The sequence below is a fragment of the Ostrea edulis genome, chromosome 9 (assembly GCF_947568905.1).
Source record: "Ostrea edulis chromosome 9, xbOstEdul1.1, whole genome shotgun sequence".
Classification (NCBI taxonomy): Eukaryota; Metazoa; Mollusca; class Bivalvia; order Ostreida; family Ostreidae; genus Ostrea; species Ostrea edulis.
Genome location: NC_079172.1, coordinates 34,528,242 through 34,544,259, shown reverse-complemented (window position 1 = coordinate 34,544,259; position 16,018 = coordinate 34,528,242). Strand labels below are relative to the sequence as shown.

The 16,018-nt window shown below is 34.8% G+C and overlaps 1 protein-coding gene across 1 annotated transcript in view; it reads left to right on the top strand.

Moving 5' to 3' along the window:
* Window positions 1–531: 531 nt before the first annotated feature.
* LOC125658798 (uncharacterized) overlaps window positions 532–16,018 on the top strand; it is a 55,753-nt gene continuing 40,266 nt past the window's right edge. The window contains exons 1-9 of the mRNA XM_056148975.1: window positions 532–600; window positions 813–984; window positions 2,766–2,836; window positions 4,553–4,589; window positions 5,569–5,627; window positions 6,749–6,812; window positions 7,970–8,050; window positions 9,123–9,232; window positions 10,289–10,326. Coding sequence (XP_056004950.1) covers window positions 856–984; window positions 2,766–2,836; window positions 4,553–4,589; window positions 5,569–5,627; window positions 6,749–6,812; window positions 7,970–8,050; window positions 9,123–9,232; window positions 10,289–10,326 — 589 coding nt within the window. The 5' untranslated portion in view covers window positions 532–600; window positions 813–855. The remainder of the gene's footprint in view (window positions 601–812; window positions 985–2,765; window positions 2,837–4,552; window positions 4,590–5,568; window positions 5,628–6,748; window positions 6,813–7,969; window positions 8,051–9,122; window positions 9,233–10,288; window positions 10,327–16,018) is intronic.

Genomic DNA, 16,018 nt, shown 5'->3' with positions numbered 1-16,018 from the left:
ATATTGAATCCAAGGGCAATAACTCTGTTTCTATTGATTTCTTTATCAAGTCTATTATGCGAATATTTCCTTTATTTTTTTACAGACATTTTGTATATTTTTGTGAGGACACAGTTTCATGAAATTGTTATAAATGCTACTATATTGTCATAACCAGCTTGTATGGAATTTTAATAACGCTGTTTAAGATTCTGTTTATGTACATCTCACATCTTAAAAAGTGTGATGACCTATGTATTTTATTTGATAATTTGTTCGTTTTAACTCTAATGAATGGAAATGAATACACATTTTAAACTTGTATCAGATAAAACTGCGAGTATGGAGTTACCTTAATTAAAGTTTTGACTCCCAACATTTCATTTATTAAAGGAAATAGATAATGCCGCGGAATTATCCTGTTTTTACTTAAGCACATCTGCACTGTTCATATAACACGGACGTTCTCTACTTGCACCGAGTTATATTGTAGCCTTCAGAAACAGTACAGCCGGAAGAACGTTAAGCAATCCGGAAATATTCTTATCTATCAGTTTCGGCTTTAACCATTATAGTTGATGCAACTTTTACTTCCGGTGTGGGAAATCTCGTAATATACTGGTAAGTTTACTACCGTTTTCTGTTGGAACTACTTCTCTTAAATTAAAACACTTGAATCTATACCGTATTAATCGATCTACACTAAAATCAATACTCATTACGCATTCATTTTGAATTCAGTGTTTCATATTTACTTGAAATGTTAACATGCTGTAATTTTAATACGACTTTGAACGTATTTTGCACGTGTGATGTGTTGTTTTTTTGGGTAGATGTGACAGTTTGACGCCGTGGTACTATGTCCTCACCCCAGGGATGGACATGGTGGACAGTTTATTGACGGCTCCGGAAGCTGACGCAGTACCGGCCCTGGACTTCGAGCTGATCACAGATGATGGAGAGTCGGGAAATCTGTGGTGTGAGCAATGTAAAGTGTACAAAAAGGTAAGCTCACGGGCCCCGGGGAACATTGTCAACTATTATTATACTCGTATGATCATGATGTTATTGCATGAACATATAAGAATTTTATCCATTCCATTATTATTTGGAATATGGCACATGGTTAATTAATCCGAGATTCCTCTGACTCTTACCCCCGCTTTTATATTTGACATGTGCGGGGGAGAGTCAGAGCGGACTCCATATTGAAAAGTGGGAATTCAGCGACACCAGCTGGTGTCGCTGCTTTACCTACCTCTTACAACTTTATTTCGCGGATCTATCTTCCAAGACGTGAGAATTCAGTTAACGGAAGATAAATCTATAAATAGATCATGATTAATACGATGCTATCGCCGTTTAAACGGCCCTAACACTGACAAATGGAGCATCACTTGAATTAGGTCGCCGCCTCGCCATTTGATTTCTTTGCGCATGACGTCAGCACATGTAAACACAAAATTCCATCATTTAAACGGCGATAGCATCGTATTAATCATGATGTATTTGTAGAATAATCTTCCGATAACTGAATCCTCGCGTCTTGGAAGATGGGTCCGCGAAATAAAGTTGTAAGAGGTAGGTAAAGCAGCGACACCAGCTGGTGTCGCTGAATTCCCACTTTTCAATATGGAGTCCGCTCTGACTCTCCCCCGCAGAAGTCACAAAATAAAAGCGGGGTTAAGAGTCAGAGGAATCTCGGATTAATGGTTAATCTCAGCTGAGATTCGACATGGCTGAATATTTGGACTGACGTCTTCACCGAATCTCGGAGCAATCCTTCATAATTCATGTCTGGAAATTTACTTTCAGCTTCGGCCGGTTCTAGCAATTAATATTCACTTGGGTGACACTACTGTTTGCTTCAAATAAGTGATTTGACTATTAAACTAACTTTCTATCTCTATTAACTTTGCAATTGCTTACCGTTTAGGTATAAAAATCCTTAAATGAAAAGAGTCACTAAATTTTCCATTTAAATGATGACTTCCATGGCACAATATCTTATCTCCTGAAATTGAAGAGTGCCTATAGTCTATATTATCTAGTTATTGATACAGTGTATCTCCACATACCGTCTTATATATCGCCAATTTAAAAACCAAACTATTGGAACTCTTCAATTTCAGGAGTTAAAATATTGCGCCATGAAACTCATCATTTGAACGAAAAATTTAGTAATAGTATATTTTATGGAATTTACATTGCTAGAACTGGCCGAAGCTGAAAGTAAATTTCCAGACATGAATTATGAAGGACTGCTCCGAGATTCGGTGAAGGCGTCAGTCCAAATATTCAGCCAAGCCGAATCTCAGCCGAGATTAGGCACATGGTATGCTGTGTTAACTTGAACAGGTCAGGAAGGCTTCCCCTATAGTGAGATCTTGCTAAAAGGCGATTATCCCTCTTTAGGGAAAATATAAACATTACCATAAACAGGTGTTTTGTTGTTTTGATTGAAAATAATGACAAATCCAGGGCAATGCTAAATGAGTGCAACACACACTCAACGTGACACGAATTACCTCTATAAAATTGATACTGCAGTCAAGATATTTCATATCAACCTTGCTGCATAAGAGGGGAGGCTGAAATCCTATGCAAACCATGATATTGTTTCTGTTACTTATGAGCATTTTACATGTTGCAGAAGCTATAAGCTGAAGTACCTAATTTGGTGGTTTTAATGTGATAGCTCGAATCTTTCTTGGTGGAATTTCTTGTGTGTAAATGTAAAATGCCCGTGAATGGTCACTAAACGAAGTATAATGTTTACGTTTCAGAATTATGAGAAGCTACAGGAAGAACATGCCCGGAGTTATAACACACTGAAGAAAAAGATAATATCGACAGAGTAAGGTTCAATTACACGATTCAGTGGCACAGTCATAACAAACGTAGCAGTTCAGTTAGCTACATTATTACCTAATCTATTATATAAATTGATATTACATATTTTTATCTGTTTTCCAACTTTAATAAGCAGAGAAAGGTACACAAAGTGAGCTGGGGTGAAACAGAGACAAACTGTTTCCCACGTAACAAACTATTGTCCGATTAGCAGATTAGATAACAAACCAATTATTTCATATCTATTAGGGAAACAGTCACAACTATTGCCCCTCGGTAGTGATGATGACCCAGGAAACCGTTGTCCTTGGCCTACAGCCTCTGACAACAGTTTTCCGGGTCATTGCCACTTGCTCAGGACAATGATTTTGACTGTTTTCCTAGTAGGCATGACATATTTGTATACTGTGAATATGTGTATACTGTGAACATAGGTGATATATTATACATGAAGGGGCTCTATTTTAGACACAAAAAATTGACAAGTTAATATTTGCTTCAAAATTCAGAATGTGGTTTGTGCAAATATGTTGATGCAGCTCAATTGTTGCATGTACATGTATGAATTCATAATTTGATCAAATTGACCTTGAATGATTCACAAATATTGCAAATACATGTATGACATCAAACAGATGATGTTTTCCTGCCATATAAAATTTGGCATTGACATTCTGACATAAAATGGCTATATCTATCAGAACCAGACATTTTTGTTTGGCCTGTTTTTTGAAAGATAAACAATAACAAAAATCCAACACCATCTGTAAACTAAGCAATAATTAGTAATCGTCTGAATTGAAGTGTAAAGAATTGAAAAATTACCTTTTGATGTATACTCCAATGACCATTAATGTTATGAAGACAATTAAATTGTGTAAAATTTGTTCTCTTTCATGGAATAAAATAAGATTTAGTCTTTCTATAAAACTTTAAAATTTCGACTTCTGCTGGAACAAAAATAGACTGCTTTCATATATAGTCCTTTATACATGTCGTTGATTAAATGGGATAAACCTTTACACATGAGTTGTTTAAACAGGATATCTTTCATGTAGAAGTTGATTAAACAGGATAACCTTTTTACATATGAGTTATGGAATGGAAGATCCCTGACACATTATTTCTGTGATATCTGTGTGTAGTGTTACAAAATGCAGTTCTAAATCTTTTTGGTACAGGTAATATTGATTTATATATGTTAAAACCATGGCCCCTAAGGCTAATGTGTGTCTGCAGTCAATTTGCTGAGTTTAATGAAATTTAGATAAAAATATAGGACAAGGATTTTTCTATAATGGCTGTGTTCTACTGTATTTTGATTAAATCTTGTCCAATAAAGAAATGGGGTCCAATTCCATCTTTGATTCGTCCTTCATGGAAAACTGCATGGAACAGTGTAAATAAAGAAATTCAATGTTAATTGCAACGAATATTGGATCTTTTTAAAAATCTCTAATTCTGACATGCCTGGTACTGACTGAAATCTTTGTATAAGATAACACAGAGTGTACAATAGATCTCAAAATTTAGTAACAATATGTGTACAAAATGTCAATTTACTCAACATCTTGTGTTTTTTGTACATATACTCTTCTATATCATGTAATCAATGCAGTCATGAAAATTTGAGTTGTTGTTTTGATGGAAGGTGAGAACTAGATAAAATTTAGATGTGTTTTATTTGTCAAGCTTCTGAATCGTTTTCTTTTTATTTCAGCTTGCTCATCAAGAAGTACAAGACAAAGTGTGAAGATATCCTTTTACAAAGTGTTCAACATGTTTTATTTGAGAATTTTTTTTATTCTTTAATTTCAGTTTTTCTTGTCACCAATCTGATATCCTGTTGTAATTTTTCTACTTTTCAAAGGCTTTAACAGGACCCTGTATTAGTTTATAATGCAGCATAGTTTAACTTTTTAAAAAAAAATTAATGTATAGTACAAGCTTACCTCTGCGCAAAATTTTGGGAACACATTCAAAATGGCAGTATTTGGTTCATTGAATCACATTATGCCCATATTGTCATACAATGTTTACGTATCCATGTAATTATTAGGTAGTGAGAGTTGTAGAAAGGCAGGGATGCAAGATTCTGAGTGACAGTTGTAGAAAGGCAGGTGTTCTTGTGATGGCTTTCAGACCCTTAGTGTTTCCAGGACTCAGTTGTTGTGGAAGCATAGGAGACAAGCTCATCACAAATTCCTTACAAGCTCCTCACAGATTCCTTACAAGCTCCTCAAAGAATCCTTACAAAGCTCCTCAAAGAATCCTTACAACCTCCTCAAAGAATCCTTACAAACTCCTCACAAACTCCTCGAAGAATCTTTACACCTTACAAACTCCTCACAAACTCCTCAAAGAATCCTTACAAACTCCTCAAAGAATCCTTACAAACTCCTCAGCTGTCTTAATTTATGAGACTAAACATTTTGTAGATATTTTTGGGGAGGGGTAAAGTGGTATACATTCGGAGTCCCCTTTGAAAGCTGTTAATGTCTTGAAAGTACATGGATTCATTAGGCTGATACAAAGAAATACATGTACACCCATTTAAGTATTGAAAGCAAGCATTAAACTGTTGCAAAGAGCGAAGTATTGAAAGCATAGGCTGTTTTGAAGAGATGTTGTAATGATTGAAGTATTGAAAGTATTTATTGAATGTACCGAGTGAAAGATTCACAGCATTGGTTATTGATTAACATTTTATGCTTTTTGTCCTTGACTCTCTTACATTATGATCAGCAAGCTCGGACACTGGAGGAGGCTGTTAAAAGACAACAGCAACAACAGAGGTAGGAAATAATAATATAGAATTATTGTATTGATATATATCTGTGTCACCACAGTGATAAAACATTATCGTACTGATATATATCTGTGTCACCACGGTGATAAAAAAAACTATTGTATTGTTACGTTGGTGTCGCCACAGTAATGTAGAATTATTGTATTAATATATGTGTCACCATGGTAATACAGAATTATTGTATTGATGTCAATGCATGTTGCCACAGTAATATAGAATTGTTGTATTGATACATGTATGTCAGTGTTGCTATGGTAATACAGAATTATTGTATTTAGTATGCCAGTGTTACCACGGTAATACCGAATTATTGTGTTGATATGTCAGTGTTGCCATGGTAATACATCAGGGTTGTCACTAGAAATTATTGAAGACATTTCCCGGACTCATGGTCTATAAGCAGTTTGATCCCATGAAAATTTGATGAGTCAAATTATTATTGTGATAAATTAGATCCATACTAGTTAATTGTTTTGTTTGCCAATGATATGTAAACCTACCAAAGTTTACAAACTATGCTACTTTCGATTTCAATAAAAATGGCTACCAGAAGGCAAACATTTATATTTAAATATAGATCTCGATTTGTAAAAAAAAAAAATAATAATGAGAAATTTATAAATAAGAATTAAAAATAAATAATTGCCAGCGGCAAAATGTTTTTGACTTTGCATCTTATCTAATTATTTTTTTTGGATATTATATTCTAATATGTACCTAACTGATTGAAGCTAAACAAACAAGTGGGATTGGGACACTGTGAACTCGGGGGTATTACATATATCTGGGTTCACTAGAGTGTAACGTTTTACCTAGAGTTTTTACTACTACGAGTTTTAATCAATATACAATATCCGACTTCTAAGTAAAATTATGATTTTTACTCGGAGTCTGAGACGTGTCTGCAGGACTCGCCATATCAGACAAACTTGCGTCCCTAATGAATTTTCTGCGTCAAGGATGCAGATTCTTGCGTTAGTGGTTTAATAAGTGTGACACAGGGTTTGTCTGGTATGTTTTCTTGGCATACTGGCAGTTCTATTCAGTCATTCACTATGAAAACATTGACCAATAAAAGGCTGATAACTATGTATAAATCTATTACAGAGAGACGGACACACTTCAGGCCCAGCTGTCGGCGGCATTACGACAGATGGAACCTCTCAAGCAGGTTAGTTACACAGAATTATGGTAGATGTTTCTCTCCTTCTGACCTCTCAATTCTCTAAGGTTGGAGCTGATGTAAGGCCTCATTCCTTATGTGAATAGGGTCACATTTTCTCCAAATTTGAAAGGCGTTTTTTTCTCTCCAGTTGTGAAGTACAATATATTATCGAAACTGAATTTTAGATGATGTAAAGGCAATGCTTAAATCACTTGTATGTTTATGACCTGAGTGAAATGAGACATTGAAACAATTTTATGGAGAGATACTTACTTCCCTTTGTAAATGTTTTGTTTTATTGCTTTTAGCTAGTAATTTATATAAATATCTAATAATTTAACAAATGTTGCTACTTTTCTCATGTCCCTGGCCACGGTCTCATATTATTGAGTGAAATCCCTGTTAGACATTTGTCGTGTCTCACAGAAGGTGTAACCATGTCTCCATCGAAACAATGTAAAAATAAATGTCATTAAAGCTGTTGAAAAAATATTCTGTTAGATCTGTGTCTTTAAGGCACAAAAATGAAGGATCTCAAACTTTACACAAAAGTTTAGAACACTTGCATTTCTTCTCTGTGACCAATGTTTGATCCTTGTATCAGGATTGGTTGTATGTGTGGGGGTATGTCATCACCCATTCAGACACTTGGATTTTCTCTGGGCACTTTGACTACCTCCTACACCAATGAAACAACCCCACCCCCCACCCACCACCACACATTAACATCAGTGCAAAGATTTGGTAATAAGCTGTTAAGCTTGCATGGCATTGACTATCTAGCCGAAGAAAAGATTTTTTCTAGGCAGTGTACATGACACAAGGTTCAATCTAACAGAAAAAAAGACTTCAATTGGACTTTTATATCATACTCTGTAATACGGAAAACGTCAGGGAATAAATTAAGCTATCATAAGTGCCACTAGAGATGTACAATTGTATGTACATGAATTATTCAGTAATGTGGACACCATGGAAAGAGCACCAATCCAGACTCCAGCCATTCTTGATGTGTAGTGAAGGTCACTGAGCAAGGTCATAGATTTAGTAGGAAATAATGTACTACGTGTACAAGAATGAGATTGTTAAGAAATGGGGGTGGGGTGTAAATGTCTGGACACCTAGCTAGTAATATACATACCGTTTTTCTTGTTTTCTTGCAGGAGAAAATAGCGCTTGATCAGGAGATGAAAAGAAAACTTCATGAGATCCAAAGTTTGCGAGACCAAGTTGTGTCAGGAGAGGTATTTAATGTGTCTGATTATTAACACTGATCCGCATGACCCAGAGTCGTATTGGCTTTAATACTGGAACAGCTGCTGTCAATCACAAGAGGTCGCTTCGAGGAATTTCCTCAAGTGATGCTACATTCCTACTTATTTTCTGTTATGTCTCCAGATTCATGAATGAAAGCAATGTTAATACAGACCAATGGTCTCAATTTTATGAAAATACTGATCCAATCAGTGATGTTTCAATGTAGAGTTGGGGCAAAATGAGTCAAGTATGAAAACAAAGAGAGTTACTAAAATGGCAGACAGAAATCAATATGGCATCAATTTGATGAATGTTAGATGAGATTTTAGATGATAGTTTTCTAGTAACGAATCTCTTGATGATGAGAGTGATAGTAATGCTGTGCAAGTTTTCAGGGAAGCACACATTGTGCAAGAGTTAGAAATGGAACAAATTAGCATAAGGAGACTGAAGAATTCCGCATGGGGATGGGTGTATGTGTGTAATTCAATAAACAGAGATTATGTGAACAAAATTTATATCAAACAATAGTGTAACTTTTCCTCTATCAAACTCTACAGATTGTTTCTAGCTAAATGCAAAAACAGAAATGGTGCACTTTCTTAGACTTCTTAGTTTGCACTGAACTTTAGTAGTTGTAGCTGTGCTGAGAAATCCAACCTGTATCTCTGCAGGATAAGGGTTAGAGTATTGTGTGTAATTATAGGTGACTTTTTAGCCTATTTATTTAAACACTGAATGTAAAAACTAAGGAGGCTAACATGGTAAAATTGTTGACTGTTGCTTACTGTTGTCGGCAATGATTGACTTGGGGTGATTTCTCAGTGTTAGCCATAAGCACATGCAATGTAGCTTTATAATGAGTACATCGTATCTCAAGTCTAGAGATATTAAAGTCCGAATGAGTAAAACTCAGTACTGGCAGAAATTCATTAACAGCATTGACTTTCATGTTAGAAATTGAAGGGAGGTAACTACTTGTAAGATTAAATGGAAATGTTTTGCCTTTAAAATGTACAGAAAATATTGTATGATTGAAGCATGGATTGTTTGTTGCAGAGTTTTAAAACGCAGTACGAACAATTGAATAAATCGTTACTGGCCACCAAAGAGAAACAGGAACAGGAAGTGAAGGATGCCAACAAGAAAACACGAGAGCTCGAGCTAAGGTGAGCTATATTAAAGTCTTTTATGTGGTTGTTCATTCATAAATTCATGGTGAGCGCTTTCAAGCTAATCAAGACTAAGTAAGCTTGTAGATATTAAAGCTTAGATGAGCTGCTCTTAAACCTATTTGTATGCTTATTAATCATTAGGGCAGAGGTGAACTGCTCTTAGAGTAGTTGAGAATACTGGACAGGATAATTGCTAGGGCTTAGTAATCCAACCTGATTAAAATCAGATTCTTTGGTCCACTCGTGTAAATCACTACATAGGGATCTGGAGAAACCCCATGGAGGGTCATATTCGGGTGACCTTTCTGTTTTTAATACTTGTGAAAATTTTGACCAATCAAAGTTATCAGATGGCTTGTACTTTTTGGCCGCTCAGGGAAGATGGACGTTGAAGGGAAAGTGGCTGATACTATCAGTATATTTCATTCTCATGTCGTCAAAGTGAGGATAGGCAGCCTTGAGGACCCAGATCCTCAGCATGTTGTCTTATCCTCCTAAAAAAAACTCATTTTCATTCACTTTATCTCAACAGTATTGTTCAACAAGCCTTGCAAGAATTTCATCACTGTGAATTCAAAACAAAAGAGAGCTTGCAATATTGGTAATCGAAATATAGTGTGTCATTAGTATTCTTTGTCAGGGGCGTATTAGGAATGACTACAAGATTTATTTTTTATCATTGTTCAGTTTTTCTCTGTGGGGTGTATTAGGAATGACTACAAGATTTATTTTTTATCATTGTTCAGTTTCTCTCTGTGGGGTGTATTAGAAATGACTATAAGATTTATTTTATATCATTGTTTAGTTTCTCTCTGTGGGGCATGTTAAGTTTGACTATAAGATTTAGTTTTATTGTACCGATAGTTCAGTTTCTCTCTGTGGGGCGTATTAGGAATGACTATAAGATTTATTTTTATTGTACCGATAGTTCAGTTTCTCTCTGTGGGGCGTATTAGGAATGACAACATAAAGCTTCCTGGAAGGTTGCAGGTTTTATTACAGTTTATATTGAATTCACTTTTAAATTAATCATTTTTATCATATTTTCAGTCAACAAAGGCAAGAATCACTGATCACAAAATTGAAAGGTAAGAAAAAATTTTTATGCACTGTGTTGGATTTGGTGTGCATAATACATAGATTTATCCATATTACCTAACCTTAATGATATCTTAAGCAAGACAGCGGGCTGAATTAGAGTCTCGTTGGGCTGTGAGGGATCAAGTCTGAACAGTAGGCTGTGTTTACAGTGAGACAGCAGGCTGAATTAGAGTCTCATTGGGCTGTGAGGGAGTAAGTCTGAACAGTAGGCTGTGTTTACAGGCTGTAAACTGGGTATACAATATTATATTGGAGCTCATGTCTATGTCAGAAAATATCTCAAGTCTACCAAGATTAAGATTGTCTCAGTTTATAAGGTTGTCTAAGTTTAAGAGATTGTCTCAGTTTATGAGATTGTCTAAGTTTAAGAGATTGTCTCAGTTTATAAGATTGTCTAAGTTTAAGAGATTGTCTAAGTTTAAGAGATTGTCTCAGTTTATGAGATTGTCTAAGTTTAAGAGATTGTCTCAGTTTATGAGATTGTCTCAGTTTAAGAGATTGCCTCAGTTTAAGAGATTGTCTTGGTCTATGAGATTGTCTCAGTATAAGAGATTGTCTCAGTTTATGAGATTGTCTAAGTTTAAGAGATTGTCTCAGTTTATAAGATTGTCTAAGTTTAAGAGATTGTCTCAGTTTATGAGATTGTCTCAGTTTAAGAGATTGTCTCAGTTTAAGAGATTGTCTTGATCTATGAGATTGTCTCAGTATAAGAGATTGTCTTGGTCTATGAGATTGTCTTGCTTTATGAGATTTTCTTGGTTTATGGGATTGTCTCAGTCTACCGAGATAGACTCAGTTTATGAGATTGTCTTGGTTTATGGGATTGTCTTAGTCTACCGAGATAGACTCAGTTTATGAGATTGTCTCAGTTTATGGGATTGTCTCAGCTAGTCTACAGTATCAGTATGTTAAATGGTAAGGATATATAATCAGGACTGCATTCTTTGGTGACATATGTTCTGATTGTTTTAGCAATACATTTAGAAGTGGTAGGATTGATACATCATTCAAAATCATATATAGGTGATTTTAATGCTTCTACAACATGAAGAATCTATAGAATTCTGTCAAACCTAAAGTTTGTTTGTCAATCAGATAATACCTGAAGTATTTTGATAGCTTTTGCACCTGTAAAGTAAATATATATCAAAATATCACAAAGCCAATTGAGTATACTTGACTAGTTTCTTTACTTCTTGTGTAAATGTTATTCCAATACATATGATGATTAAATATGCAATTTCCGAGTTGCCCAATAGTTATTTCCCTTCATCGAACTCATTACGTATGACGAGACACAAAATATGTTTTCGTATTCACGCATTGGGTACAAATGATTATCACTGCATTCAAGAATTGCCTAAAGTATCATTACCAGACGTCATGCAACCACCCAAACTGCAGGGACACACAATTTTAGTAAGTTTATGAGTATTTGATAATGAAATAGCTAAAACAAACATCAATAATCACCATCTCTCTTTGATAAAAGTATGACACATGTAGAATAGAAAATAAATAATAAATTTCATAACAAATTCAAACAAATTATTCTTGATATGGTCAGTCTAATGCATACCAACAGCTGATATAAACAAAATTCATGCTTACATAATTGTATTATATATATATATAATTCAATAAAAAAGCAGGAAATATACAATGATTATTAATTTGTATTCACCTGAGGATGGATGTTAAAATCCAGAAAGCGCTAGTGATTTAAATATATTTTGGAACTGTATATTTTCCTGCTTTTTTATTGAATTATTTTGACTGTGATATCAACTCTTTCTATTTGGTATACTTTTATTTATATATATATATATTGTACCCACCCCAACGTTCAATAGAAAACTGAACACACCTCCATCACAGAAGAGCTGATATCTCGGAACTTGCGTATTGAATAAATATGAAATTTTTCAAAAGAGAAAGTGAATTGTGACAAGTACAATAATTATGATAGAGAAACGATTCCTAGTTCATACCTACAATTCAGACTAACGAAGGGCTCTATAGTGAACAAACAGTTCAGACTGATTAAGGGTTTGTGTTCTTGTGAACAAACAGTTTACACTGATTAAGGGTTTATGTTCTTGTGAATAAAGTTTAGAAATGCACAGAAATGATTTTCTCCGAAAGTAACAAATCTAAACCTGTAATTGAAGTGCTTGATTTTCCATAATGGTTAAAATATGAATTTCATTTGTTGTGAAAGAAGTATGATGATAAGTAGTGTTCATTGAGGATTCTGTGTAACACTTGATATCATAGATCATAAAGACTAAGATAAGAATATTAGAGTGAAAATCAGGAAATATTCAGAAGAATACTAGACATGCAGTTTGTTCAATTCAAGAATGATAACATATATTCGAATTACTGCGGGATCATAGCATTATAAATTATTATGGATTTTGTTCACACCTTTTTCCTGAGAATTTTATACCTTATTGAAATACACATTTATATACAATGACTCATTGAAATACACATTTATGTACAATGACTCATTGAAATACACATTTATATACAATGACTCATTGAAATACACATTTATGTACAATGACTCATTGAAATACACATTTATATACAATGACTCATTGAAATACACATTTATATACAATGACTCATTGAAATACACATTTATATACAATGACTCATTGAAATACACATTTATACAATATTTTGATGTACAGAAACCACATTCATGAAACAAAATTCCAACAAAGGAATAAAAATGTCAAGTCATGGCAGTCAACAAAAATGGGACGTTGTGAATGCCGGTACTCCATTCAATAGCTTTCCAGTTTTCCTTTCTTTAAGTTGGTTTTTTCTTTTTTACTTTGAATGAATTGATGTATCCCGCAGGCTATGAAAACCAAGACCAATGCGATGTTTATTCCCATGACTATCATGGCCTCCATGAAGTACGACGGCATGATGTAAACTTTTAATGTTCCTGTGGCATTCAGGTCCCGTGAATCAGTCGTACAAATGTAATCTCCCTCATCCCCATTCACAATGTCAGAGATTGATAGAGTCCCGTTGGAGTCCTGAAACCGGGAATTCATGCTCTGTGTTATGGAGGTTTCATTTGGAAACAACCACATCACTTCCATTGTCTCGTTGTCAGGGTTGTTACACTCAAACTGTACTGTTTCCCCTGTCTGCACAGCGACCTCTGGTGGTGAAACTTTGAGTGAGGGCTCCTCAGCACTCACGAGAGAAACAAACAGCAGAACCACGCACTGTAGGCCCACACTGGTCATCGTGTATATATGGATAGGGCTTCACTAGGAATTCACTTTCTTAAAATAGATAAATCATTTTTAATGGATGGGTATATGATCTGTTTTGCAAGTTTTATTAAAAAGTTGATAGTGTAGGTAAATGTGAAATTGATTGCTTTAAAAGAATTGTGATATTGATGATACAAGTGACTCTCAATAACTCGAAGTTCAAGGGACCTTGATAAAACTTGAGAGTTCAAGAGACTGAAAGTCAAGTCAAATCCAGAACCTTATAGTCCAGCCATTAAGCTTCAGATTCTATAGCAACCGGAGTGTACGGCATTGTTTTCACACGTCCTTCATATTTTTAGACAATTGACTTGATTTCAACAACACGCAACTTTTTCCTGCATAGATAAAAAGATTTTGAAAGTGTATGTATTTATTTGTTCTTTTTCTCATGTGAAGATAGATGTACAAGACCTTGTATGTTATGAAGTTTCACAGTATTTGCATTAGACCTGGAAGACTGTATATTGAAAGGATTCATGTAATTTGAAAATTTTACTCAAATAATGTTTGCTATTTCAGGTACATAATACCTGAATAGTAAAAGCCAAATGATATCACAAATAATTTTAATTATTTGTAATTCATTTTAGAATTTGTGAATCTATAAGGATTGATAAAAGTTTAATCTGCATCAGAGGCATATGATAACTGCTTCAGGTTGAGTTGTATACCAGAATATTCTTATGTTGGATTCGCTACAATGTGCCTTAGTGAAACCACGCCTCTCCTGTGTTCTCCCCACTGTTCTAGTGTCACGCTGAGTCAAGCTAGAGGTAGCCAGGGAGTTTGTCCTGCTTTGTTAGTATAACGATCTTGTTAATGAGGAAGTGTCTTAGGGCTGTTCCATTAAAACATATGAGGTACCCGGGGAAGGCACTTTAAAATTTGGGTAACCACCCATAGAAGCATAAAAATGTAATGAGGGACCACTCACAGAAGCAATTTTAGATAGTGCGGCACCACCCATAGAAGTGAAATAAATGTGAAATACACTTTTTCTTTAAATTCAATATGTATGAATGACTATTTATAACCCCTGAATAGAGGTCTATTTTCAGATGTTCCCAAGCATGATAGTAAAGAGAAGAGTATCTTGGGTGTCATCACCATTCAAATAACTGGCCATCAATGAAGCTTGATCATAGAACCATCAATTTATTTTATCAAGACTGTCTTTCTTAAACTTGATGAACTAAATTAATTTTATAAGTCTACCTGTTCATAAAAAGTCTAGTATTGTAAATGTTCAAAAACAACTATTAAAAGTTTTAGAATTGACTAGTATCTTGAGTATTAAAAAACAAGAAAATGTGTCTCTTTACGTAAATAAAATGATATTCTATGTTTCTTAGTCAATATATAAATTTACAACCTGCAACTTAAAGATTTGTGAGGCTCTATTCTACCGTTTTCAACAATTTCGATTAATTCCAATTTCTCGATTCATATTTGTGCGCCATGTTTGATGTACTGAAGTTTCAACTTCCGATTGTCAAGTCATTTGCATATGTCATATAAAGTAGTATTTACATCAATGGACAAGTATGGAGGCGAAAGCAATTTCGTCGGTATTGAAAAGGTTTGAATTTAATATCAAGTTAAAAACCGAACAGCAGTGTAAATTCTTTCTGCAACAATATGATTTTCCTTTCTTTGTCGAAGTGGTTCAAGTAACTACATTTTCGCGCTGATTGTCAATGTTTAGCTTTTTCATTAGATCCACCTACGAGATTTCGGGATAACAAGCATGGCGGAGCAGACGAAGAATTTTGCATGCTGTACATTATATTTAATGAAAAACACCTTTATTAGACATGCCCGAGCACAAAGTTGGTACTCCTTTTGGTGTAATTTGTAAACATTTGGGACTAATACACAGTGCAGAGTTTATTATCGGTTATTCATAAAATTATTTTGCACCATTACGGAGATCCAATGGAATTGTAGCCTCATCCCGAAAACGTAAGAATTAAAAAAAATTGGATAGGGCTACATTATTGCAGCTAGAAAAAATCAAAAACCGTTTCAATGGACCACGAGCACATTTCATTTTCCATTTTGGACAAGGGAGATAATCCTAATTTCCGGTCGCTATAAGTTTAGAGTCAAACTGGAAACAATAACCGGATCGCGGAACCTCATCGACCGAGATAAAATGAAGACAGAAAACGGCGTTTGTTTCACATTCTACTTTCAACCCTTCCCTTCTCTTGTTGCATTCCTCTCAGTTTCGGTAAAAAATAAAAGATTTTATCAAAACAACCACCCACAGATGCAGTTTTCTGGCAGTAGGTACCCACCATATATGCAATTTTCTACCAATGACAAGCACCCATACATTTTTATACGCCCGTCTTAAGACGGGCCGTAT